We start from the raw sequence: 27,662 nt of genomic DNA, 5'->3' as shown, positions 1-27,662 counted from the left end.
ACCTGCACATCTCTGCCAAGCAGTGGCAAAACACATCCAACTAAGCAGTGGCAAAACACATCCAACTAAGCAGTCCTAAACTTTCCAGTGCCTGAGCACTGAAGTACTGCCTCAGGAAGGAAAGTGGTGGAAAACATCCCGGAGAAGAGAGGGAACACTTCCCCAAACCAGCTGCCTCACTTTAAATTTATGGACAAGCTTAACAAAAAGCCTGAATGAAGAGATTCATGAGAAAAATTAATTAGGTATAGCAAAATCAATAGGCATATATGCTCTCATTTATGTATTGATTACACCAGATGAGTTCAGGGGGCTATTTTAGGCATAGTATGACAAATACAATCTTGAGGCCAAGATTTTAATGCAAATAACCATTAACTCGCTAAATTAAAAAATGCTCTGTAGCTGTTTACAGACAATGTGTTATTTTTGTCATCAATAAAGACAAGTGGATTTCATGGAATGAAGACCATTTTTTCATTTACTCTGTACACATTTTTTCCCCTTTTAGCATCAATAGTCGGTGTACGTTTGCAGACCAAAAGTTTATGTGAACACATTTAAGAGAGCATGCTGGCCTTACAAAATCAATTCTTGAAGCATGCTTATTTAGGTGCTTTTTCTCTATTTGATTTGTTTCTTCTTCCTCAGACTAATCCCATAAATACACACCTATAAGGAAGGCCTCAGATGCTTTCACCCAAATTTGTTTTTCTCCTTTTTGAAGAGCCACATTTACTCCCAGCTTCCTTGTCCTCATTTGAGCTATTTCCTGCGGTACTTTTTTTGTCTCCTGCACATATTCACACCTCTTCATACATCTTCATGTGTCTTCCAAACCTTTTCCCTTTCCTACAGCCTGTAAGCCTAATTCTCACCTTTCCTGGCTAAAGCCAAATCCAGGATGCCTTCAAATGCTTGAAAGTTCATGCCAGAGCATTCATTATTCAGAGTAGGAGGTTCTCTGAAATATTACTCCAGGGTAAAACTACTATTGACTGCCAAGCTTCTACAGAGATGTTAATCTAATCAGTGATTTACAGATTTCCAGTAAAGGTGAAAACTCCTGTTTAATCCCAGCTAAATTTGAACATGTCTCGGTTACCCTCTCAAACTCAGACTAAAAGCTATTACTTTGCAGGAGATGAGCCAGTTCATTGTAGTTTGGCTGTTAATGGTCAAGAGGGACAGAACTGCTACTAAAGATTCCCTTTTCAGTATTCAGTCGCTCTATTTCTTTCCCTCTGGTCCAAAAACTTAATATATAGCAGAAACGAAAATATCACTAATTTCACTCATTTTCATACATAGCTCAGAACTGATCCAGACTTATAGTTTCAACACTCATCATTGCATATGGTATAATATGTTAAAAACAACTGACACTTAAAATATAGTAGTCTAACACAGGCTCCACACAGCCTATGTTATTTTTAGGCTTGCTCTTGACTGAGTTTACAATGAAGACTCACTGTTTACATAAAATTTAACTGAGCTTAAGTAACAGTTTAATCCATATGATGGAAAGGCCTCTGAAGGGCAGTTCTCTCAGCCTTCAACACTCAGGGCATTTTCCCAAGAACACTGTACCTGAAGGTCCCACAGCAGCATTGCTGCCATTTGACATCTCACCAAAAGGGTAGACCACCAAAAACTTACGGCGATATTGTGATTTTAGTATCTGTGTCCTGCTCAATTTTCTTCAGGTTTCTTCCTTCTTTGCCAATAAGTCGGCCAACAAAGTTGTTATGTGCCAGTATCTTCAAGGGAATTTCTTCTGTACTGTAATGGAAGTTATACCTAGTGAGACTTTTGGAGACCAGAGTACAAACTTTTATGCATGTTATGGACAAATTTTATTGTCATATAAATACCCACAACTCCCATTTGCATGTTTTCACTGGGTGCAGAATAAGTCCAGGTGCAATGGGATTTTCAGCACTATCACTTATGGCTTCATTGCAACATACCTTGAGCTAAATAAAGCTCAGACTGAAGTACCAAGAGCTGTTGGGAGGGAAGAAATATATCTTAAAGCTTTTAGTGAGGGCTCAGAACTTATGTTCACTCTGACTAAAAGCTGTCAGTTGCTCAAGAAACTTCCATATTTACTCCAGTTCACCTCGAAATCACAGCCGGACAACAACTGAAATCATAGAAGCACACTGTGGCTAATTAAACAAGTAGACGGTCCGAAAAAGTAAAATATGTCAGTTCCTTTACCTACTTAGATAAAGATAACAGCAAATATTGTTAACAGCTTTAAAGACTACTTCTTTCAATGGAGCCTGTGAGAACTCAGAATTTTTAATGTTTCCACAATGAAATGCTTTTTACTCACAATTTAGTATCTTGAGCTTCCTTTTGCATGATCTCCATAATAATTTTACAAGCTGTTGAGCAGCCTTCAGGAGTTGAGTGGATGGTAATTGGTTTCTCAGCAGCACCTGCATTCTCTTTACGATGAATATCAATTCTTGAAAGAAAGAAAAACACTAACTGGAACCACATACTCTATGGTAAGCCTTGTGTATTTCCAACTCTCATAAAACTAATTTATTTTGAGCTAACAGTGACTATTTATTAGTAGTTTAATTTCGAAAAGCTTACAACTACTTAAACATATCCTAAATACAAATATGTGTGTATGAAAAGCCTCTCCTATCCTGATTTTACCAGCTAAACCCCACCTTCGTGGACACTGGGATCTCCTTGTCTTGGTAAACTCCCATCAAGATATTCAGAGGAGTTGTTAGACAGACAGTGTGGTAAGCCCCTGAAGACAACATGTCATCAAGTTTTCCCAGTGCTCCATCTCTATCCCCACTGCTGCACTCCGAATGACTGTGCAGCTACAGGAAAGTAAGGCTTTGTCCCATCTTATTTTACATACCTCAGCAGCAGAGTTTCCCAGAACTTGCCTGCTAGCAAGTGGCACAGTAGTTCTTTGCATCCATCCACAAGATTAATTTCTTATACTTTTCCAGCCTGATTTTGTCCTGATGTTACCTTTACTCTACTCTACCCTCTACCACCCTGAAACTACTTAGTCGTGTTCTAAAACAGGTCTCTGTAGCTCTAAGAATTTAGCAAAAATGAATTATGACCTGCATAAAGACAATGCCTTGGATATTACTTTTCCCTGCCAATAACTGCAGCTCACATATTCTTTCCACCTCCGCTTTTTGTTTTTGCCCCTCTTCCACATGTTATAGCTGTTTCCTAACTGAAACAATCATGCTGCTTTTCAAGAAGCTCCTTTACTTTTGCAGTTTTTCAAGTATTGAAAACTCATTTTGTTTCACAATGCAGCATTTTCCAAGAAACACATAGCAATCCTTGGTGGAACTCAAAGTAGATGAAATTTCCTTTCTTTTTTTTATCCCCAAACCAATGAAAACATAATTCTCAATGTCGCGTATCTGTAAAGTTAGCAACCTGCAATTATTTCTGCTCTACCCACCCTTCTTTTAGATGTAAAAGCTTTCCTTATGCCAATCTTCCAGGATTTTTATAGTCCAAGAATCAGGTATTTTATTTATCACCTGAAAAACTGGTTACCCATAGAAAAATTGCAACCAAGTGTTGTCAGGACACCACAAATCTCTTAAACCTGTGTTGTTAAACACACTGAATAGTCTCCTGGGTTACATCGTGTTAATGAGAGGTTGGAAGGAGCATCATGATAATCCTGGGTTTGGGGAGGGGGGAAAGCCTGTTTGTTGGGGTTTGGGGTGTAATTAAAGAGGAATCCCTTATCCTCATTAACTACTCTCAAAATTGAGGATCCCACCCGCCCACCCTCATTCCCAGGTCCTGCCTGCTGCAAATGCAGAGCTGGGGGCTCCTACCAGTGGGCTGCTGAAGGCAGGGTTTTAATTCTTCGGTTTTAGGGGTATCCTACAAAAATTCTTGGAATAAGAGCCCCACCTCCCTCTGTATCTGTGCTGAGCTCTTCCTTGTGGGTAGGGATTTAACACACGCTAGAAACAATCTCTTCCAGTGCCTCTAGACCCCAGTGCTCTAAGCTTCTTAGGTCACTTAGCAGCTTGCTTTTGCCTCCCATGCATTTCCTTAATCTGTGTTTTGGTGTGCTCTGCAACTTGATAGCAACAAATGTTTTCTCCAGAAACAGAGGGGGGTAAGGTGTAAGAAGTAGTGAGGAGACATAAAGAGGTTCTTTGTTTAGGGTTTTCCATCCCCACATCTTCAATTGATGACATTTACAAATCCTAAAAATGCCCTAATCAAACTAAAACTAGAATAAACACCTAAAGGCTTGGATACATTACCACACTGACTGTGTGTGCCCCAGAACAACATATTACAGCTCTTTCAGTTTCACTTTTTGTGCCAGAACCATATTAGTACCTCTATAAGCAAAACTCTCCAACAGAGTACCATCCTGCTAGCACTCCTCTTTTAAAGAGGGATAAAAAAGTCAGCCAGCATTTGAACAGGTGTCAAGGACAGAATCCAGTCCTTAACTAAATCTTGCAAAATATTTCCTGTTCTGTTATCTTCATTTGCTCTCTGACCATGCAGATTAGTAATGGAGTTTTACAAATTCCTCTTTACGCAAGCAGTGATGGCACAATATTAAAACCATCAATTACAAGTTTTGTAAAATAACTTACTTGGACTGTGTCTGCTTGGTAATGTTTCTGATTGTTGCTCCTTCTTTCCCGATGATGGCTCCCACAAACTGTGTGGGGACCAGCATCCGCAGGGGAACATCCGACTGTGGTTTCTGCCGCGTGGTTGCACCGGGCGACCCTTGCCTAGGAGGACCCCTCTGGCCAAATCCACGTCTTCCCTGGGGGTGTTGTTGTGGAGGTTGCTGGGCTGCCATTTCATCAGGGATGTAGGCAACTTTCAAGGAGTAGTTTTCAAGCTGAAACCCGTTCAGTTTTTCTATTGCTCTGTTTATTTGGAAAGGGGAGGAGAGAGGAGATTAAAAAAAAAACCCCAGGAGCACACGCAGGTCCTCATGAAATGACAAGTTATTCAGATGTAGGCTTCTGTCCTTTCTAACTTGCATGGTGAAACTAAAAACTCATTCCAAGATGAAAAGTTACATTTGAAATCCTTCAGCCAAGATTTTGATTACACAAAGTCACCATATTAAGAACTACAAGTTAGCTCTTGCTTGTTCTGGGCTTCTATGCACTTTAAAGGTTTTGCTGGTCCAACCCTATCAGCAAAACCTCACAGGAGATGGAGCTTAGACACTCAAAAGCATTTTTTTGCCTGATTTAATTTAAATCAATTTCCCAAATAGAATTAAAGCTGCACCAGAGGGAAAACTTTTTAGCTGCTATCACAGCACCTTCATTAGGGTTTTTGCCAGCACAGCTATTCAGCTGGTGTTTTTGCAATAACTGATATAGTTGTGACAGGAATGAAAAAAACCCAAACAAACAACCATTTATATGAGAGAGAGCACCTCCACCTCAGCACGAAAGGAAGCACTCAAAACCAGTCAGTGGCATCTGAAATGCCCCTTAGACTGCAACAGCATCTTGCAACTTGCTAATTAGTCATGTTGTAGGTAGGTTTAAAAGTTAACAAAAAATTAAAGCCCCATGTCTATGTTAAACTCTCCATAAAAGCAAAGTTGTTAGAAGGCAGTTAAAATGTTGTTTCAACTTCTCTTGTTCTTTTAGTTAAGCATCACAGTGGGATGCTGCCCAAATGTACACAACCCTCTCACAAAACCTCCCGAACACTCAGCATTCCCTCTGCTCAGTCCCTCTTCCTAACTCAGGGCAAGTCTGCAGGCCAACCTGACCTGCTCTTGGGTCTCCTCTTCACAGGAGGAACACAGCTCAACTTAAAAATGACAGATTTCCAGAAGGTAGAATACCTTCCACTCACAAACAGGGTGGAGTCAATATCTAACAAACAGTAGGAATAACTGAGTTACATGCAACACATTGGTAAACCAGTGGTATAAAATAAATACATCTGCTAAAAAGAGGCATTTCAAATTTTGCTATAACAGGTATTGCTATTCAGATTGTCAGTAATATACTGCTCACTGAATTACGCACTAATTTGGGATAGTTTATAAATGCCAGACTTAATATTGGACCAAAGATTACTAACAGATTTTCTTTAAAAACAAAATTTTAACTAAAGGCAGTAGCGGGATGGAGGGAGTCTCCACCTTTAGTTAAAGAACCCAAAAATATTTTCATTAAAAAGCTCAAACTATCGTATGCTCTGGAGCAAGGCCTCTGAATTCAGAAATTTAACCCAGCCTTGACATTCATGCATATTTGCAGGACACTGCTGCCAGTTTAACCAAACATTAGCCTCAGCAACACTTTTACTCCTGCCTCTACTACAGAGATAAAGGATGATAATAGCCAATTCCCTACATTTTCAAGGCCAGCCAGTGAAAAAATACTTCTTGTCCCCTGGGTGTCCCATTTGACAGTCTGGGTCACAAGCAGCTGTTGAAACCCAGATAAGAAACGGTATTTGGGGACTGAGGATAACAGGTCCCTCATCTCCCAGGGGTTGAGCCAGCATCCTCGAAATGCTACAGTCAGACAGTAAAGAGCTTATGAGAAAACAAGTAATTTGTGTCTTTGGAACAATGTTTAATAAGGGCTGATAATAAATAAGGCCCAAGGCAATGCCAATGAACAAAGAAAGCAAAATATTGAATAACTGATCACTGTTCATTAAATACTTCTGTTAACCAAATGAGACACAGGTCCTTTGGGAATTGGGCAGGAGTGTAATTACTCCCATAACAGAAGAATCCTTTACAGCAAGTAGGAAAAGAGCTGGATTAAAATTTGGTGAGGTTATTTCATAGATTATATTTTTAAACTTTTACTCCATGGACTTTGAAGGACATTTTATTACACAATAAAACAGTTTTACAAAATAATAAGAGCAGTGAGCAGACTAGTGAGACTTGTGTTCCTATGGACTTGTCTCAATTTTCAGCTTCTGCATAGATTTCCAATGTCTGAATGGCATTTCAGTGAAGTGTCTCTCTCTCTGGGCATCCTATTTGGAAAAGGGGTTTGGGACCTTTCCTTTTTATACACCCTGAACATGCTAATTTCTTGTTGGTTGCATATCCAAGATCTCTGTTTCTAGGTTGAGTTTCACTGAAATCAACCAGAAAGCTGAATTGCTACCAGGAAGGGAATCAGCACTGCCAGACCGTCCAGTTGCACAGGCCCTGTTTCTTTTGGAATCAAACATCAAGATGTTGGAGCAATGAACACCAATAGTTTTGCAGATGTGCTGATAGGCTCCAGATTAACGTCCATCCCGACTCATTTCCCTCCACACATTTATTTGACAAGTTCAGACATTGCTTCTTTCCCAAAATGCGTCAGCCTCCTCTGTCTTTAAAGCATCTTGGACCAGAATCCCAGATCCCAGCATTAACGTAAAACCTGACAGTGTATCAGTGTACCAGACCTCTCATTCTTCCTTAGAAGTGGTTGAGAAAGGAAAGACTAGGTTTATTGTTTGCAACCAAGCTTCATACCTATCACGGTTTCACAACAAACACTTTACAGTAACAAACTATATATATATATATATGCACCATATTTTCCTGGAAAGAAGGTTGGAATTTTTCTTCTTAATAACAATTTATAAATTGTTAAATGGTTCCATATGTCTATAAGTACCTTAAATTCAAAGCAAACTGCGAAAAGTTCATTTGCCATTGTGGAAAGTTAATTATGTCAGCAGTGAACAATCTCTGGCCACCAAAGCCATACGATGACATGGAAAAATAACACACTAATTCACCCTGAGTCACTGAGTTCTCCATATTTTATAGCCTGACTTCTTTTATAATTTGACTTGTTCAAGTGATGGGAAGTCAGAAGAATCAGTAATTAAATGCTGATCTCTCAAGCCTTTTGTGGAATTGGTATTTCCTGGGTATGTGGTCCCATATTCTACACTGACTTGGGTACACACAGTGGAATGCCAAGATAAGTGATTTGCAGTGGATTCAGCACTTACACAATTCTGGTTCATTTCTTACAGAGGAAAAAAACCCAGCTTTTGAAAGGTCCCTTTGGCTGTTGATTCTGGCCTCCACATTCTAATATTTGACAATTTTCACTAGTTTTTTAAAGCATTGTCATACACTTTTTATCAGCTGTTCTGGACTCATTTTTATCAATTCTGTGGCACAAAACATAGGGCTAGAATTAGGCAATGTGACGATTCAGCAGCCCTTCAGCACCATAACAAGTTCATTTTTAGAGGCATCTAGGCACTGCTTTGGGGGCTGGACAGACTGATGTGTAAGAAAATCCACAAAGAGACACGTGGTTAAGAACTGTCTTCTAGACGGATGCAAAACTCCTGTAAAACAGCATCTAGGACAGCACTTGCTATCAGGAGAGGCAGCCTTGCTCTCAGGGGAAGCCTGAACCTCAGCTAAAAGCAACTGAACAGTTCTCCACAGCACTGGGGACATCAGCTTCAGGCAAAGCTACGGTCATGGCTGCAGTCCAGTAAGTACAGGCTACATGGAGCTCCTTCCGTAAAGCACACACTCTCACTACTGACTGACCACCTGGAGAACTCCAGGACATGGCAACACCACCTCTGCCTTCCCAAGGGCTGGGGGTGTCTCCTCCCATGACCACAAGTTAATAAAGGCCCTGCACAATGTATCTGTCAGGGAGCACTGCTGAAACAATGCACAAACCATCTTTTGCACAGAGGCTAAAAGTCTAAAGAGAGACTCAATGAGGACAAAGATGGAGAAAAATTCAGTCAACTGCCCCATTAAGAGGTGCCCTCCTCCCTGAAGTCATCCTTTAAAATTTATATTTAGTAGAAATGGAAAATGTTCCCATTTCACACGCCAACGAGAGCTGGTACACAGAAATCTCTTAGCATAGTTCGGAATTTTTTAATAAAATGAATTCATTAAGAGACTGCAGCAACTACTGTCTGTGCACTGATAAGATGGATAGCAGCCTGGTTTATGTTCATGTGACACCTGCTCAGAAGCAAGAGTCCCTACATAAAAATGAAACCTTTAAACAAGTATTCTGTAAATTAGTCACCCACGTTTTTCCCCATCAAAATGACACCTCACCACTGTCCTCTCATGAGCTCCCCTACAAGAAAATGCTTGCCAAGTCTTCTCCCTTTTGATGCTAGAGGAGGTTAAACACCCTAGATAAATTATTACAGTAAAAGCACCAAGTCTTGTGCTGGAAATCATTCTTCCACTGATAGCATGATGACACTAAGCGCTAGAAGGAGAACACATTTCACTCCCACATGCAGCTTTTATGTACACCCCTTTTCTTTTTTTTTTTCCTGAAGAAATACAATTGTATATGAAGACAGACACACGTGGCAAATTTTCTTTAGGTTTCATCAGTACTTCAGAAAACAAAACCAAAACAAAATCTAAGCTTATAATACACCGCTGAATTTTCAGTATTATCATTCATAAGGCAACATTAGCCCTGACCCACAATGGCATGTAAAAGTATTAGTTACATGAACCTATGATCATCCAAGGATACATATTGTGCAAACACACACACAGATGTATGCTTCATTGAAAGCATAATAATTTTTTTTTTGTAAGTATTCTGATTAAGAGGTGATCACCAGTGGACTTTCAAAATCCTGGGTAGAGCTAAATCCTGCAGCATGTACTAGACTCCTACACGTTGGAACCTTTTGGGGAGGGAAAGAGAAGGTGGTATAACTCTTGAAGACAGCAGCCATAATTTAGGTGGCAGCACGTCACAAGGACACAGTCAGCATGTCCTGTTGGTTGCAGTCAGAGATTGATATGAGGAGAAGGGAAGTTGTCTTTTGGCAAGCATGTCTCAAGCTGCCTCAGCACCTGCATGCAGCTGGTTGGGTTGTGCAAGGTGAACCACAGGCTCCAGGCTCTGTCCCTCACCCTCTCCTCTCTTCCAAACATTCCACAGCCCACCACAACATTCAGTAACTGCCTGTGCCACAGCAGTGCACACGCTTAGTAAAGCCCACTGCAGTTTCTGGGAAAGAGAGCAGCAGGGGCAGGTTGAGAGCTGGAACAAATCTCTCCTCCTCTGCTTGCAGGGGAGGAGAGGGATGTGGTGTCAGACCTGGTAGTGCCAGCTTTCTCTTTGCTACTCACAGTCCTAGAGAGCAAAAGGTGGTTTTCCAAGGTGCACACATTGCTCTGCACACCCCTCCACAATGCTCCTGGGCTGCCAAAAAGTACCTGATCTGCCATGCTGCCTCCCTTGCTCTGGCCGCATTGGCCAGAAGCAGCATCCTGCTTTTTCTGACAAGACAGGCTATTCTTCTTCAGCTAGGAAAGAGGCACCACTACAACAGGTCAAAGACAAACCTCTGTCACTTCCAGCTAGAAGTCAGGAACTGTGCACATGTCAGATTTTGGGTGCTCTGTGCTCTACGACTTCTTAAAAAGACTGCAGCAATCTTCACTGTTTTCATTTTCCAAGTTAATTTTAGATGCAGACCTGAATTGAACATGCCACAACTGTAGTACCAGCCTAGAGGAAAAAACCTCTGCCACAACTACTTAGATTTGCAAGACAGAAGGCAGCTCAGTTTCCCAGCTGGGTGGAACCACAAGTTTTGTTCAAAAGTACTGTCCTCCAAGCAATGCATACCACGCCTGCTTAGAACTGCTTATCAAAAGTATCTCCAGATTGTGTTACAGCACCCTCACCACACACTGCCAGTACGCACTCCAACAGTCATGGCAATGCCATCTAGATATCCAGCAGGGAAGTAGCCAGCTTTGCATGTTCTATCAGCCAACACTACTGTGAGGTTAGTGTGTGCACTGCAGAAAGTACGGAAGAGGTGCAGTTAGAACTAGGGACCCACTGTACGTGGCAGCATAGAAATCTTCGTGTTGTGGTGTTTGATCCAAAAGTCATGGCAAAGAGCACCATTTACCCTAAAGAGCTAAATTCCAAACTACAAAGCTTGTTACCAGCTGCTGACTCTTCACAACCCTGAACAGCTTTAGATAAAGTCAGTTCTTGTTACTTGCATGTCCTTCACAAGATGACCAGCACTGCCTTTATCAGCTATCAGCACTTGCACACTGCTCCCTCTCTCTCCACTGCCACTGCTGTCCCCCACAGCCAGTGCCAAGCAGCAAAGCTGGGTCATGTCTTGGAAAACCATTTCACTGAAAGAGCATTGAAGTCACTATGGAAAACCCACACATATGCAGGTCCTGTAGCATTCATTCCAATTTCCTACAGCTTTTTCTCCCTAAAAATACCTTGATCCAGACACTTTTCCTAGGGGTTTCTAAACAGTTGCAAGGTCACCTCCCAAACTCAGACAATCTGAGCTAACATTTTGTGTACATAATATGGACTCATCTGCTTAGGAAACCTGTGTCCATGTGAAACCATTCACAAACGCAAATCAATGCTCCTCCACTTGCCCTACCTGTTCCAAGGAACCAAACTGCCATCATTCAACCTGTATTGCTTCAGCTCTCCTACAACATCCATGCTGCATGTCAATTTGCCTGCTTCAGATTCAAGAGGTTGTCAGTTACTGTCACATGGTTTCTTATGAAAAAGAAAAAATTAATCTCCAACACTTCTTTACAGTCTTTGCTAATCCCAGCATTTGCTTGGGATTGATCTTAAAATTTAGCAAGTAGAGTTGGGGGAGAAATTGTTGTTTTCATCTTTGGAAGGGAGTGCACAAATCCAGGAACTCATATCACAGATGACAGCTCAAAAAAATATATCATATCTCTTTTCATGGTAATTTTAGTACTTCCCTCTTATATTTTCAAAGGACAAACTGGCACATGTAGTGTTAATCTGTAACACTGCATCATAATTTTTTTTAGAACTAGAAATACAGCCTTTCTTAATTGCTGTGCAACAGAATCAAAAGCAACAAAAGAACCTGAAGAACTTGTTACAACAATTCAGGTTTTGAGGAAAGTTAAATAGTGAATTCAAGGAAAACATTGTTTTCTTCAGCTCCAGTGTACACAGGAGATACCACTGACACAAGTTTCCCATCACATTTGTTTATAATACACTTACAAGTAACCTAATGCTTTGAAAGATTAGATACATGTGTTGCATTCAAGTTATGCACAGATCATAATTACTTAATTATATGTACAAATATTATTTCATTTGTAATTTTGAATTAATGCATACCATAAGCACACTCTGCATCCTAACTGCTGGTTTTAGTTTGCCACAAGGTGGCAGAAATTTCAAAGTTAAAAAACAAAGATCGCTGTAGGCTGTTCCACGAGTTTGGTTTTGTTTGACCTGCTATGACCAGAAAGAGAGGAAGTATGTTTATGTCACCAGGTTAAAACTTAAGGACCACACAAGTCCTTTTTTTGTGGTGTAGAAGCAAAATTAAACCTTTAGCATAGTACATAATGCAGATTTTTTAAAAGGAAAAGTGTGCACAAACAATGAGTAAGTAAAAGATCTTAAAATTTTAACATCTAGGTTTAAAGTTCTCAATTTTTGAAGATATAAGCAAGCATAAAATAGGTGGCCTGAATTTCAAAAATACAAAATAAATTATTTTAGGTATACAGACTACACCTTTTGTCTGTTTGGAAGCAGCATTAAATTTTTTGATAAAAAACCCTCTATTCTCGTTAGCAGATAGTTTGTTTTTTTCCCCCTCTGTTATTTTTGCTATGATTGCTTATTAAGAAGCGGACACAAAAACAATGCAAGTTGCAAGACGGTATCACTAAAACATAATTTTAAAAAAATCATTAAACAGCAACTCCCATTCTCTCTCATTGACAAATTAACTTTCTACTCTCCCCAGTAAAATAAATTCCTTCATTTTTTCATTTTTTGAAATGATTAATTTACTTTTTTCAAAGTGAAAGGAAAGATGATTAAAAAATTGTTAATAAAGGTTAATTGCACCAGACTTCCTTAAAAGTCAAGACTTAATTTAATGTTAAAATGGTGATGTGATCAGAAGCAAAGTCACATATAAAGTCACAACAACATGAACTCCAAAATGCAAGTTAGGTGACAGAAACAACTAAATAAGATACTTACTGTCTAGCCTGGTCCTTATTGCCATATGTTACATTTACAACTGCAGTCTCCGTGTCAGTGTTCACTAGAAAGGAAAATTCAACAGAAGGAGGGTAAGTTCAGTGTGCACTCAATTCCCACTACAAACTTAAAAGCAAATTGAGAGTGGAAATAGTACCTTGCTCACAGTTCTCCACAGTTCCATACTGAGCTAACAAACTATCCAGCACCTATAAGAGATAAAAGAAATGACAGATTTAAATTTCAAAGCAGATTAACAAAACAAAAAAAGCCTCTAAAAAGCACCAGAATTTTTAAAATTATTGTAGGAGAATATAGATCATTTAACACAGCTAATCCAACAACGAAGAAATTATTATTCCAGGAAGAACAAGCATACATTGCTTATTTTCTCTCTCACATCAGAAAATCTGCACTTAAAATTACATTAATGTGAAAATACAAAGTATAACTTCAGGAAGTCACACTGCACTGTATATTCCAAACTTTAAAAATAAACCTCCAAGTCACTTGTTCTCAGAGTGGGCTAAAGCACAGGTAGAAGGAATTAGAGAACAGCAAATCCCAAATAAAACTTTCTCCATGTATTCCAAGAACATATATCTAACTTTGTCCCTGTTTGGAGTTGCTGGGGTTTTTCCTCCCAACACATTTAGCTTCTACATAAAAGTGTTATTCTCTTCCTTAGTGGGGAATTGTCTGTGTAGAGAAGGTAACAAGAACAACCAGCACATGAAGAGCTGTTTCACAATTATTTTGACAGATTTCTCAAAGATCACCATTCCAGAAAAACCACTCACAAAAGTATCTTCACCATTATTTGAAAGTCACAATTAATTTTTCCTTCAGTAGAAAGCTAGGAAGAAACAGGCAAATGTATATGACAAGGGGCAAAAGAAATCTAAATTAAGTAGTTTTATTTTGCATAGTTTGTTTTATTCTAGTCAAATGGAAGATGAAGAAGGGAGAAGTACACAAAATTCTGGTGAAAAATCAGGGTGTCAGAGTATTCCAGTAAAAGCATTAGCACACCCACAGTTGTACCACATCTAAAATTCACATGGTATAGAATTTATTTTCTTCCTGGCAAGAAATAATGTAGCAGAAAATGGTGACTCTGGCAGTAACTAGCACAGACACAAGTGTATCATTGTGGTGTGTTGCATCCTAGTTTTGTCTCAGAAATTTAACTGGAAATGTTCACAATTTACAACAAGAAGTGAAAAAGTAAGCTTGCTATCCATTCTGTAACCAAAGTGACATTTCTTCAGCTAGTGTCTTACGGGGAAATGTAAGTAAGAAAGAAAGGAAACCCCTTTGGGAAAGGAAGGAAATAAGGAAGCAAAGATAGAAGGAAGGCAGTAGGCATAAAAAAGCATCTGTGCTGCTTCCTGTTGCAGTACACTTCCCTTTGCTATATCAAGTGTGCACAAAACCCCAGTCCCTAAAAATGTAAAATTCACTCTACATCTTCATGAGATTAAAATTCCTAAATTATAATCCATCAATTTACCACATACTTTTACTGCAATGCAAAAGACACTTCTAAGATAGACAGCAGTTGATACCCCTAAACCTGAAGACATCTTATATCAGTGTAATTTCCTTTCTTTGCCACCTACTAAAGTTTAAACTGCACACAGAGGTTTCAAAGGTAGCATTTCAAACCAGGTATTTCAAAGGCAATGCAGTGCTCGCCAAGTTTGAGCAACGCATTACTGCTACTAACTGCAGAATTTCCCCATCCTTTTTGGAGAGACTCTAGTAAGTTTTCTTGGCAACTGTTTTGTTTTCATAGACAAGTTGTTAATTGTCCTCTCATTCTACAAGTAGAGATTAGCCTAGTCGGAGAGTTTGGCTTTTCAATCCCCTAAAAAATAATTTTTCTGCCACTCCTCGGATCTGACAATTGGAATCTAAGCGAACGTTTGCTCTGAAATTTGCTAAATATTACTGAAGCAGAGATGCTCCAGGGGATTAAAATAAATTAAAATCTGTGGAAGATCCCTTTAAGACAATTGAAACACTGGCACTGATGAGTGGGAGAGCTGTGAGGCCTTGCAGGTCTGCAGCTGTACCTCACACAAGCCAGGAGAGCCACAACATGCCATTAGAGGAAAACCTCCTTCCACAGATTCCTTGAGGGATCCACTGAAACCAGTGGGTGAACACAATCTCAGGTAGGGTCAGGGGTTTAAAACAAGAAAAGCAAAGCTTTTCCTAGCTTAGAGATCCTTTCTGAGATGTTTTGTTGAAAGAGGATACCAAAGAGTTTGTTGATCTGATAAGGCAATTCCTACAGTATGCAAACACCTGTGCTGTTCAGACCATGCCACAATATGAGCAAATGTGTTTAGTTGTTATTACATTTGAACTGTGCAGACCACCAGCTCATGGCCACTCTGCTCCAAAGCTGCATCATTTCAAAACAGAATTTAATTTTCATCCTTATTCACAGAGGAAAAGAGCAGTGCTAGAATGCCAAAGGTACCACAATTTTGCTTGGTAATAATCAATATTTTGTAAGGTATTTTTATATTAAAGTTGTATTCTGGGCTAAGCATATTAAGACCCACATATTAAAGTCACCACCTTCACTGAGAAAAGAAATGCTTTAAAGGTGAATCCACACAACTTTCAAAAGACACATTTTCTCTAAAAAGTACTTTCAACATGTTTGTGATCAGCCATCAGAAACTTCTCAACACACTATCCCTTGCATCTGCTCCCAGGAGCCCAAGAACCCAAAGGCTGCTTTGCTGTTAATGCTGAGGAGCAGCCCAGAACGGCATATTCAGCATCACACCCCTCGCCAGCAGGAGTTCTCCAATTATGCTGCACCTTAATCCTCTTCTGATCCATTTCAGTCAGAGACAGTGTCCGTCTGGGCTTTAATCCAAGTGATTTGGGTTCCCATGTTCTTAAAAGAGTTGCTTTACTGAACAGATTCATGAGAAGTTTCCTCAAAGGATTGGAGCTTGCTTTAACCAAAATGAGAAACAATCCTCTTTGGCCAAAGACACTTGTCCTCTACAGCACTGTCTCTTCAGGAGAAACCTGAATTTTCATCACCATCAGCCTCATGCAGCAGGATTTTAAGTGAGATCAACACTGCAGAGGTAGCCTTTAAACTAGACTACTTAAAATGCACTAGTACCAAAGTTTCAGCAGCTATTGGGGTATATGTGTGTGAGTGAGTGAGAACACTTTTAACTGAACCAGCTGATCCAGTTGGGAGAAGTCATTGCAGTCATATTCAAAGCCAGATCCTCTATTGTAACTCACTTTGAAAACACAAAACTCAGTTCGTGCATGCGTTTTTTGCTTCACATGTATTTACTGCAACAGTCAGTTTGTAGTCACATCTTTCATTTCTTCATATGTCTCTCACTATCTTTTCCCTCTCCCCAAATTTTTCTCTCTAGCCCAAAGCCTATAGTTGTGGTGCAAAACAAACATGTTTTGTTTGAGCTGCGCTTCCGTAACACTCTTCGTGTACAGCCTTGTTGGGCAATCAGAACAAAATTCAAAGCCAAGTTGGTGGTGCAGCAGCAATTCTGATGAGCAGCTGAAAAGTTTATTTGTACAAATATTTAATCTAAGCTAGAAAAAAAAAAGGTCTTTCCTTTTCTTGAGCTCTCCTTCTAGCAGTTGTCTAAATTGGGTCTCCTGCTCTTGTTATAGCACAGATGTCTCTCTCACAAAAAGCTGCAGTCTTATACTGTGGACTTTCATTCATCAGGCTCTAAAAGCCAATTCTGACTTCATTATAAATAGCATTACCCTACACCAAGCCCCACAAATCGAGGCTGCTTTACATGGATAAAAGAAAGAAGGAAACATTACTCTTCAGTGAAACTGAGAGCCTGATGCACACGTTAAAATACCACAGTTCTCATACAGATTTCGCAGGTTTAGAAGTAGCACTTTTGAACAAATCAGACCAGTTGTTTTCTGTACTTTCAGAGCAGACTATTTTATACACAACATCTTATAATGCTGTAGGACTTCTGCCGTACACTGTAAGGAAATCAGTCTCAAGACATCTGGTCTGTAAGCACAGTTATCCATATTGTTTCTCTCTCGCACATGCACTTAGCGACAGGAACGTCACAGTGGTGCTGTAGAACCCGAAGTTATTTTCTCCACTCGTGTAGACCAAATCCATTAGACCACCACCACCCCTTTGTTTCCATGACACCTGTGTCATGTTGGCAAGGAATTAAAATTAGACAACACAACTGAAATCATAAATAGCAGGGGGTAAAAGAGACGGAAATATTAGGGACATTCAGTAGAAAAACCACACAAATTTTTGGCTGCAAAGACTTGGAGCGTACAATGCGATTTAACAAAAAACCAATTTTGATTTAACAGAGGAGAGGTAGGGGTGAAGGAAAACAAAAGAGCCAGGTAAGGAAAGGAGAACGCGGGTAGGAAAAGAATCGTGCTGATATCACAGATACTGAGCCTGGCTGAACCACAAATGCCATCTGTATATTACAACTACTTTCTTGATATACCTAAGTCCACACACACCAAGAAAAAAAAAGGCATACCATAATGCCATTTTTCATTAATTATATTAATTGAGCCTAACTAGTCTGACGTGGCCCCCATCAGGGCCTGGTGTACTAGAATTTGCAGTGCAGCAGGAGCAGACCTGGCATTTTGTGGCTTGGAGGTGTGACATTACCTTGGCAGAGGTGCTGTTCCTCTCACAGCCACACCAGCTGCCAACAACTGACCATGGCAAAAAGGTTCTTCCAAGCACCTTCAGTTTGGTGTTATTTTTGATTGGTAAAAAGAAACAGAATCCCAAATAAGGCTCCCAGCCAGCATGGCTTCGCAAGGAAAATTAAACTGGAGAAGCCCCCAATAAATTCCTGAGGGTTATTCTTGAAAGGTGTAATAATTGGATTACACTGCATTGCCTGAATGGAGACTGTGGTGGACAGGTGAACTTAGCTTCAGGTCACCCAGTACATCTCCCACCAGCCTGGGCACCCTCTCTGAGAATCACTGCCACCCCTCCACAGCCCAAACATGGCAACTTTGCCCATTTTCACCAAAAAGGACAGAGCATGCTGGCTCCTTTGAAAAGCAAAGCAACATGGACATGGAATACCCATTCCAGTACATGGTCTGCCAGGACACAGTTATTTTTCCAAAACCTCACGAAGGCATTTGAATAGGCAAAGCCAGTCTGCAATGGCTCAATGCACTGCAGCGTGTGGTGATGGTGTTTTTCATCTTGTAGGCTCTCCAAAACCCAGTTTACTGTCTCATGAAACCATGACCATAGTCTTGAAGAATCAGAAAAATAAGCCTGGAAGCTGCTGAAGTCATTGTTTGCACACACCAGAAAGGCAGCGCCTGAAAACAATAACTCTGGCTTATTTACCACATCCCATACAAACCCTGGAGTGAATTCTTCTCCTGGGAACTTACAGTTATATCCAAATGTTCAAAACTAATAATAAGTTTACCCTATAATACAATTCTGTTTAGGTGGCATTACCAGGGTTTTAAGAATGTAATGCTGAACCACAGAGAACAAAGACAAAATTGTCAAAGGAACTACTAATTGAGTGACCAATTTGGACACCAAGGGCTTGATTTTCCATAGTGCTCAGCACGTCTGCGTGTTCAAAGGGCAGCTTCAAAGCCAGTTTTGGTAGTAAGGAGAACAGGGCACTTCTGCAAGGAAGACCTCAGGCTCATCACAAGACAAGCTGAAGACACTGTTAGCAACTAAGAGCAACTTCTGCTTCAGGAGGTTAGCACAGCACCAGAGACCAGAACGTGAAGGATTCAGTTTGCTGTGGCAGCATTCAATTCCCCTAACCAAAAGGGTTTGTCTCCCTCAAAGCCCTCAACTTGCTACAAAATTAAGAAAGTGTGTGGTGAATAACTGGGTCACAACTCTTATGGTCTAGTCATCTCCACTGCACAGGCTGGACTTGTTAGTGACAGCAGAGCCACCCTCTGGCCCCAGCCAACGTCCCTCCCTACAGTGCTAAGAGCAAACACTGAGTCCCAACTTACCTTGCTGTTACTATAGGACTTCTGAAATGCTCAATTTAAAAAAAAATAAGGAGGTAAGAGATGTTGCAGACTATTTCAATTTCAGTGTTCCGAATTAAGAAAAAGAAAGCAACTGAAAATAGGTCTCAGGTAGAGAATCACATGCAACTATAACTATTATAACTAACTTCACATACCACATGTGCTTAAGTACTTCCAGATAACACTGCGGGACCATTTAAATTTTTATATATATATGCACACACAACACTGTGTATATTTTAAAAAAAGGTAATTGAGAGAGAGAACTAAATGCTTGAAAACCACACTATTATTAAATAACATTTAAAAGGACCTGCATTGAATCTGCTAAGTCAGAAATTGTTTAAAGGATAATTACTGTGATTTACCAATAGAAGGCTGGTTTCTAAAAAAAAGGAAAGAATCCAACAAGTATAAGCAACATGATAAATCATTACAGATAACATCAGCATCAAAACTCCCTCTCTCTCCTTTTTTTTTTTTTAAATAACTCATACAATAGAAAAATTCACTGAGAGAATATTCTAATGAAGCTCTGAAAATAGAAGAAATTTCAAAAGAAATTTTTGGGCTACAAAATTAGCCCAGGTACTGAACGGAGCACACAAAAGTTCTCATGTGCTTTCATGTTCCCACATTACACCCTAAGCTGGAAATAGTCTCTTTAATGTCTGATATGGAAGAAAGATTAGTGTACATTATGCTAAGGATGTATGAGATGGAGAAAGAAAAATCATAGTATCAAGGCTGATAAATGGCATTAAATGGTCTGCAAGGCTAAAAAAAGTACTTGAGAAATGTTTAAGAGAAAAGCAAAAACCCCCACTTATTAGATGCATGGGTGGCCTCCTTCACACAAAGAGATAAAAGGGAACAGGATAATTCAGTTTGGAAAAGAGTGAGAGGGAATATGATACAGGTATTATGAAATAACGAATCATGTAGAGATGGCCAAATTGGCAGCTTCTATTCACCCTTCATCTAAATTAAATGAAAACAAGTTTGAAAACACAGAATAAGTATTTATGCAACATTATCTGAATGCAATTAAGCACCTCACAATATCTGCTACAATCCTTCATTAATCTCCCCTCTCTTCAGGCTGAAGGTATAACTTCAAGCGCAGTTTCAGCTATCATTGGCGTTTATGAACCAGATTAACACTAATGCTAATGCTCCTGATTCAGTACCCATCCTTATTTCCAGAAAATTAAAAAGCACTGTCACACTGATTGGTCCTTAAGGGCAGGAACTGCTGTTTTGTGGAGCTAATCCCCATCCCCAGTAGCTCCTTGTGGGCAGTGCAGAGCCCCCTCCTCCTCAGGCAGACGGGCTACCAGGACATTGCTGTGGCTCGGCATGAGGGAAGGATCACATGCCGGGCTGGCAGATGGGTGGTGTGAAACGTAGTAGGATGCAGCAGCAACACTAGCTCATGTTCATCTGCCTGCCCTCCAACCGAGACGGCCAGCTTAAGTGGAAACACTCTTTGCTACTTCTACGATGTCATTTGTAGTTTGCCAAAGGGAAGGAAGGAAGGGAAAAAAAAAAGTTATAAAAGCATTACTATCCAGTGAACACTCATTACCCAACTCTGATTAAATGATAGACTACACAAAAGCAAGGGAACCAGCGCATTTTAAAAGAATGTTTGGAAAAGACACTGGGATAAAGGATGATTTTTCTGCTTTACTCACAGCACTATAACAAGACACAATCACTGCCTCATTGGCAGTTTCGACACTTTCCTGCGGAAGCATCAAGCACTGGTCTCCATCAGGAAGGCTGTGGCTCAGGCTGACAGTGCAAGCTGCCGTGTCCTGCTCCAGGCCATGAAAACTAGAACAGAAACGTTTATGTTTTTCCTTTCCCCTTCAACCTTTCAGTCCTCTCAATTTTGCTACCTCCATGCCATTACAGAAAATGTGTTCTTTTTAATTGCAAGCTTTATCAGGGAAAATTGTATTTCTCCTATACGCTTTACTCTCTTTTGTCTGTGTGTGCAAAAATAGCACTTTTTAAAGCTATTTTCTGTAGCTATTTAAAAGTCTTGATGCCACTTCATTACTGTTCTACAAGGCTGGTGCTAGCCTGATATTTTTAGTTTCAGCACAATAATAGTTTGTGCATTCAAAAAAATGCCTTCTGTAAAGCTGGAATCCTGCAATTATAACAAATATCTGTCAGACTAAAAAAAAAAAAAAAAAAAAATCAATTTTCAAATCATCTTTTGGAACCTATAAACAATTACAAATTCCAAGAAATCTCTCCATAAGGGCACAGGCATAATTTCAAGAAGGGGACACATATATGAGAAGTGTTCCCTCTGGTACAGATATGACTGCACTTTGTAGAAACAGAGCCAAGTCAGAGCTTGATACCAGGGAAATCTTTCCTGGGAAGGTTGTCCCATATTTTAACATTAAGACTTTCTTCCAAGATCTGCTTGTAACTATCGAAAAATGATCGAGGGAATCACAGAGGAAAATCCTGTAAAACAGATTTAGTTCACAGATCAGTGCAGATAAAAAGGAAGTATATTATATATAACTCAGATGGAGATCACATCTGAGACATTCCCTCTATTGTGCATGAGATGCAAAATGACAAGCTTTCAGGAAAAAGATAAGTTCTTAACAAGCACTTCATTAATATCTCAAATCTCTTTATAACCAGGAAAACCTATAAAAAGATTGAAGCATTTTTTCTGGGGTTATAAGATTCTCCTTCTCCCTTTTTAAAATGGTCATCCATAGGATGCATGCCATGCCTTTGGCTTCCCAGCAGTTCTGCTAAGGGACAGCACTGTTGTGGACAAGGCATTTCAGGTTTGGCCTCTATAAACAATGAGGCTCTGAAATACAAGAAAATGCTGAAGGGAGGGAACTGTTATTTGCTTTCACAGAGGCTTAGAGACACATGGGGCTGCATTGCTGGATATCCTCATCCAAAACTTTCCCTCAAGCCATCAGTACACATCATACACTTCCCCTCCATAGATATGGCTGGAATGACAAACCTCCCGTCCCTGAGTGCAGACCATCAGTAGCTGTCCTACAACTCACAGGACAGCCCAGCAGTAACAACTAGTTGCAGTTACCTAAGTAGTTGTAGCAGCTATACCTGAAATTATGCAAGTCACTCCCCACACCTAGAGAAGGCTTTTTTTTTTTTTTTTTTTTTTTTTTTTAACCCACCTCTCCTCGTTTGTATGGCTATTTCCATGGAGAGGGGAGGAAAGGGGACAACATTACCTGGTGCCTACTGTGAGGACTGGGCACTGTAAAAAAGTAAGTGGAGAGGAGTTGTAGCAAGACTCAAGAACTGAAGCCTGGGATCAAACAAAAGTAAAAATTATATACACTTTATAGCAAGGATGAGTGATCCTGGTAGAACAAGTACACCACCTTCAAGTGCTTGAGTTACTTGAGCTGCAGAACTAAATTGAAATAAAATCCACAGTAAAGGTCTCCACAGTGCTAACACAGAGATGAAAGCTTTGCAAACAGCAACAATTACATGCTGTCAAAGCCTTCAGACTTCAAAAACATGAACCTTGTTACAAAGGGGAAACAGGATTTTTGAGTGCAGAAAATTTGTCTAGTAAAACACATTCTAGTAGCTACCTAATCACTCAGTCAGAAAAATTAAGGTATACATATTTTAAACATTCAAAACCAAGTTACTAAAACCCCCCTTAAAGTTAAAGAAATATTATAATAAAATTCTGTTAAACACATTTACCAACATCTATGAGATTTTCAAGTCCACCTTAAAGAATCCCAGTATTAAGACCAACTCATGCATTAATCTGACAGGTACGGTTTAAGAGTATGTTTACAAACAGCCAGAAACTTTTGAACGCAATTATCTGAACTAGAAATTAAGATTTCAAGAGATGCACTATGTTAATACCATTTGGCCTATATATACCAAAACAAAACAATTCAGAGTGTGAATGCTGAGTATTGGCTGACAGCTTATGGACTAGGAATTACTTTTAAGAGACAGCTTTGAAGGAGCAGTCAAATGAAGAGTAAGATGACTGGAGCAATTCAAGGAGAAGGGCCACAACTAAACGAGTTAATTACACCTAGGGTGTAAGAGTGATCTTTGCTTCCATCTACTTGCATTCAGGGCCTTCTACAAAGTAGTGAGTTTTCCATTTGCAGCCATGCAGAATGTATTCAGTCTCCAGCAAGCTCTCAAACACTGAAGTTTATTGTTCAACCACATTATTAATAAAATTAGAATGTTTTCCCTAATTTTAAAGAGAAAACAAAAGAAATGCAATCACAAAGGAGGCAAGTTTACACTATTGCACTCACTCTGCAGTAATTATTACTCTATAGTTGGACAGATCTGAAAAAAAGCAACCCTCATTCCTTTCAAGCATTGGGATTCACAGAAGAAAGAGGAAATATTTAATAAAGTGGATGATAGATGGTTTTGGACAGTTTGCTGTTCTTTTATTCAGGAGAGCTGTCCTTCCTAAAAGTCATCCTTGTGCAAGGATCTGAGCAGTTTCGTTACACCAAGTGCTAGACTGATTCACACAGCTTTAAGAAAAACCCATCAACACAAACCTGCTGTTTTCCAGAAGCCTGGACTCAGTTTTGATGCAACCTCTTTCTTATGCTCTGAACAGGCACTGCAAATATTTGAATAAGTGGCTCAAGTTGTGTTCCATTGTTGCTCCATAAGTAGCTGCACAAGCCATCCTCTGCTGAAAGTACTGTAGCTCTCTACAGCAACGTTTCCCTGAACATTAATAAAAACAATCTGTAGCAATAAAATTTAAGAGTAAAGGTGAAGAATCCTGCAGAGCATGTAGAAGGTGTATGCCATTTACCACTTTCACATTTACTGTACAATAAACTACATTCCCTTGTCAAAACAACTCCTTCTCTATAAAAAACTTTAAATTTAAATTTTTTGACATTTAAAAAGCCAGCACTGTTTAAAATAAGGGAAGTAGGAGTGTAAATCCCAGTATACGCCTGTATGAATGCACACTTCATTCTGATTTTTCACTGATTCATAGCTAAATACTCAGCTCAACAGAAGGGGAATTAGATTTTTAGGCACTGAGGGAAAGAGTACTTCAGTGCTTTGCTATTGACATGGGAAGAAAGTGGAGGCGGTGTAAGAGGAACTAAGAAATCTTGGTTATTCGCCTGTTGAATATTTAGGGAGCCACAGATCTTGAAATCCTTGCTCATGGCATCTGGATAAGAATGAACATTCTATTCAGAGCTAAGGATAGCAAGAAGATGCAGAGAGCAGTAGTAAAAGACTGCTAGAACAGGGGAGAACTTTTGAAGCATAAGCAGCACTCACCTCTAGCATGGAATCAACAGCTGTGCATGACAAGCAGCACCAAACCAGGGTAACCCAGAGAGCCTGGAGGTGTAGCCAAGGGCTGCCCAGACATCAAAATGAAGAACAGGCAGCTGAAGGAAGTGTATCCAGCTGGGAGGCTGGGGAGGACGGATGGACACAAGGACCAGTGGCCAACCATTGCCAGGTCTTCTGGGGATGGAGGTGAAGAGTGAGGCAGGAGGGGTCAGGAGAGATTTCTGAGGGAACTTGATCTGTGCCTTGTAGGAAGGGATATTGATGAAGTCTCCAGCTATTGTGGATGAAATAAGTTCTAGAGGTGCTTGCAAAATGAGGGGCATAAAGAAAGTCATCTAAAAAAATCTCACCAACTGTGTTTAGGGACAAGCTGCATCACAACCATGTCAGAAAAGGGAACAAATTGGAAGATCAGGATCCCAGGTCAGTGGGATCCATACAAAAGCAGCTTCTCAGTGCAAGGGAACATAGGATGAACACAAATGAGAAAGATGGGAGAAATGCAGTAGGAGAAGACTTAGAAGTCACCTAATACACTCTCTCTTATAACCACATGCCCTTAAACATAGCACATCCCCTGATGCTTGGTTTCAGGGAGATGGAAATAGTTCAGCATGCTTTAACAGTCATATACCAGAAGCCTTGAAGCCAGTAAACACAAGACAACACAATTTTCATCACCCAGATACTTGAAAGTACCGGAACAGGGTGGAGAATCAGAAGCATGACAGACAAGACCCTCTAACAAACACAGCAGAGCTGTGCTCAGCACAGAGGTGCTTCAAGATGGTCTTCAGACATGAGCTGGCTGAAAAAAGGTGGGCCTGGTTGCACATATTCTACTATAAAGACAGGTTCTTAAATCAGGAATAAAGACTACAAGACACAGAGCACAGCATCCCAGAGGAGATGAGAAATATTTAAATGCCAAGAAAATAAATGCAAAAGCCCAAACAACCCTCTTCCCCTGCGAAACTAGAAGCAAACTTCCCAATAAGCAATGCAAATGTGTCAGAAACTCTAAATAAAGCATGGACACTGAATGTGGAGAGCAGGCTTCTGCACCAGCACAGCTCCTGGAAGCACTACACATGGCACCTTTCTGCTGACTTACTGCTCCAAACTGCAAGGCAGGACAAGCCAAGGACATCACAGGCGTTTTTACTTTAAAAAGAGAAAATGCTCCACGCATTGGGGACCTTTTACCAACACTTAAGGTCTTGGACTATAAATGAATCTGAGAGTTTCAGGCTAACAGGCTGCCATATTGTCCTCTCCAGGACATCACAACATCCCTGGCAGCAGGGCTGACAACACTAGAGGAGCTGCTGCCAGGCACAGAGGCAAGCTTAGAAACCTGAACACCCTTGGCTAGAATTTAAAGTCTAAACACTCCATACCATCCCAAAAATACATGCAAGCAGTTGGCCATTCTGCCACATAGCAACAGTAAAATCACTTTTCCCTCTGCTTACTTGAGAGCACGGTTAACTTTCAAATCAGCACAAATAGTAAGCTCAGTTATGGCAGGAAAAAATTATGGGATGGGGTAACATGGCCGAGTGTGTTGCAGTAGCCTGTGGAAAGCAATACTCCATGAGGTCTGGCAGCAGATCAAGAGCAGTCACTTCAGTTGCTTTTCAGATTATATAGCTTTGTGAAATTATTTTGGTAATATTCAGCCTTCTAAAAACCTATCTATAGAAAGTGGTCTTTTCCAGTCCCTCATTGTTGAGCTCTTACCCACCAGTGCACAATGTGCTACTGTGGTTGTGCTGGCTACCATGCCAGCAGCACAGTAGTGGTATATGCTGCTGAACCAATGAGACCAGCCCAGGATGCAAGGAATGTCTCCCTTTCCAACCTCCTCTTTAATTTTAGTGCACACACAGCTCTGCTGCCAGGGCAGGCCATGCCAGGCAGATAGTTGATTTGTAAACAGACACTCCAACATGCTCATCTTAGCTGCGGGCTCCAACTTATCTGCTGTTACTCCCAACTAGCACGCAGGAAAATTTTTGCATGTAAGCTTGTCTGCAATAGTGAGCTTTCACAAGAAAAAGGCAGATAGTCCAATACATTTTGATGACCGAATCAGTTTTTCCATTGAAGAAGCAGGGGAAACCCAGATTTTCCCCTTGTCACCCTCCAGCCCGGTTCTGGGGTGTTCAGGAACAAAAGCGCAATTAAGGCAAACACCCTTTGCCTCTGCACACTACAACACGCACAGGGCGTGCCCTCTTTGTGGTTAATAAAGGTTCTCATGCCTTCCAATATGATAAAGGAATCACCTCAGGGTTAACGCTCTGAAAATATGAATAAATGGTGACAAGGAACCACGCAAGCTTTATTCCTTGCGTCGTCTCCCACCAGGACAACGCAGGGCACCTCCATCAGCAATGGCTATCACAGAACAGCTCCTGAAGTGCACACCAGGCATTATCCCAGATAGACTTAACTCTGAGAAATTACCTTGGACCCTCCTTTTGCTGGCAGCCATTTCAGTACACAGTCTTAGATATCCAATTTCAACTGGAGTCTTCTAAGGTTAAATTTATAAACGGGTTCATTTAATGTTCATTTCTGCATGCTCAGAGACAGACAAGACAGATTTCATTTTCAGTTTGCCCCGTAATATTTTCCTTGACCCTTTCTCCCCACAAGAATGGACATCGACAAAAACATCAGCAACCTATTCCTAGGTGAGAAAAAGATGGAGTGATGGACCAACTGCTCCACTCTCAATCTTTCCCTTGAAGTCATCTCAATGCTAACTTATAGTGCTTTTTTTTCTTTTTTTTTTCTTCTGTGAATCTTGACTAAAACTAGAAGAGAAAATTTCCCCTCAGTACATTTCTAAGAACAGGGCATTGTATGTGAGGAGATCTAACATGAGATAACGAAGCAGTGGGCTTTTCCAAGGAATCAGAAATTGCTTACTCCTCTTGTTCTCTACCTCACCCGTACCCATTTGGGGTTGTTTTTTTTAAGTAGAAAAGTTACCTCAGTATGTCGTTTTATACCCAGTATCTAGCTAACAAAGAAATTCTAACATGACACTAATAGAGAACCTAAGTCTCTGAACAAAAAAGTCTGTATGAGAATGTTCCTTACTGTTTTGGCTGCATTAAAACTACTGTTAAAATCTTCAGTGCTTGTGGTATTTTT

At 40.2% G+C, this 27,662-nt stretch overlaps 1 protein-coding gene across 1 annotated transcript in view; it reads right to left on the bottom strand.

The window, feature by feature from the left end:
- Positions 1-27,662, bottom strand: part of IGF2BP3 (insulin like growth factor 2 mRNA binding protein 3) — a 112,471-nt gene that overhangs the window by 28,970 nt on the left and 55,839 nt on the right. Inside the window, exons 5-9 of the mRNA XM_066195734.1 lie at positions 13,225-13,276; positions 13,068-13,131; positions 4,638-4,922; positions 2,342-2,476; positions 1,660-1,782 (exon numbers count right to left, since the gene is read on the bottom strand). Coding sequence (XP_066051831.1) covers positions 1,660-1,782; positions 2,342-2,476; positions 4,638-4,922; positions 13,068-13,131; positions 13,225-13,276 — 659 coding nt within the window. The remainder of the gene's footprint in view (positions 1-1,659; positions 1,783-2,341; positions 2,477-4,637; positions 4,923-13,067; positions 13,132-13,224; positions 13,277-27,662) is intronic.

Source organism: Chamaea fasciata, unplaced genomic scaffold (genome assembly GCF_029207755.1).
Source record: "Chamaea fasciata isolate MVZ Bird 193981 ecotype frontalis unplaced genomic scaffold, bChaFas1.0.hap1 SCAF_1, whole genome shotgun sequence".
Classification (NCBI taxonomy): Eukaryota; Metazoa; Chordata; class Aves; order Passeriformes; family Sylviidae; genus Chamaea; species Chamaea fasciata.
The sequence above is the reverse complement of the archived record's forward strand: the minus strand, read 5'-3'. Positions and strand labels throughout refer to the sequence as shown.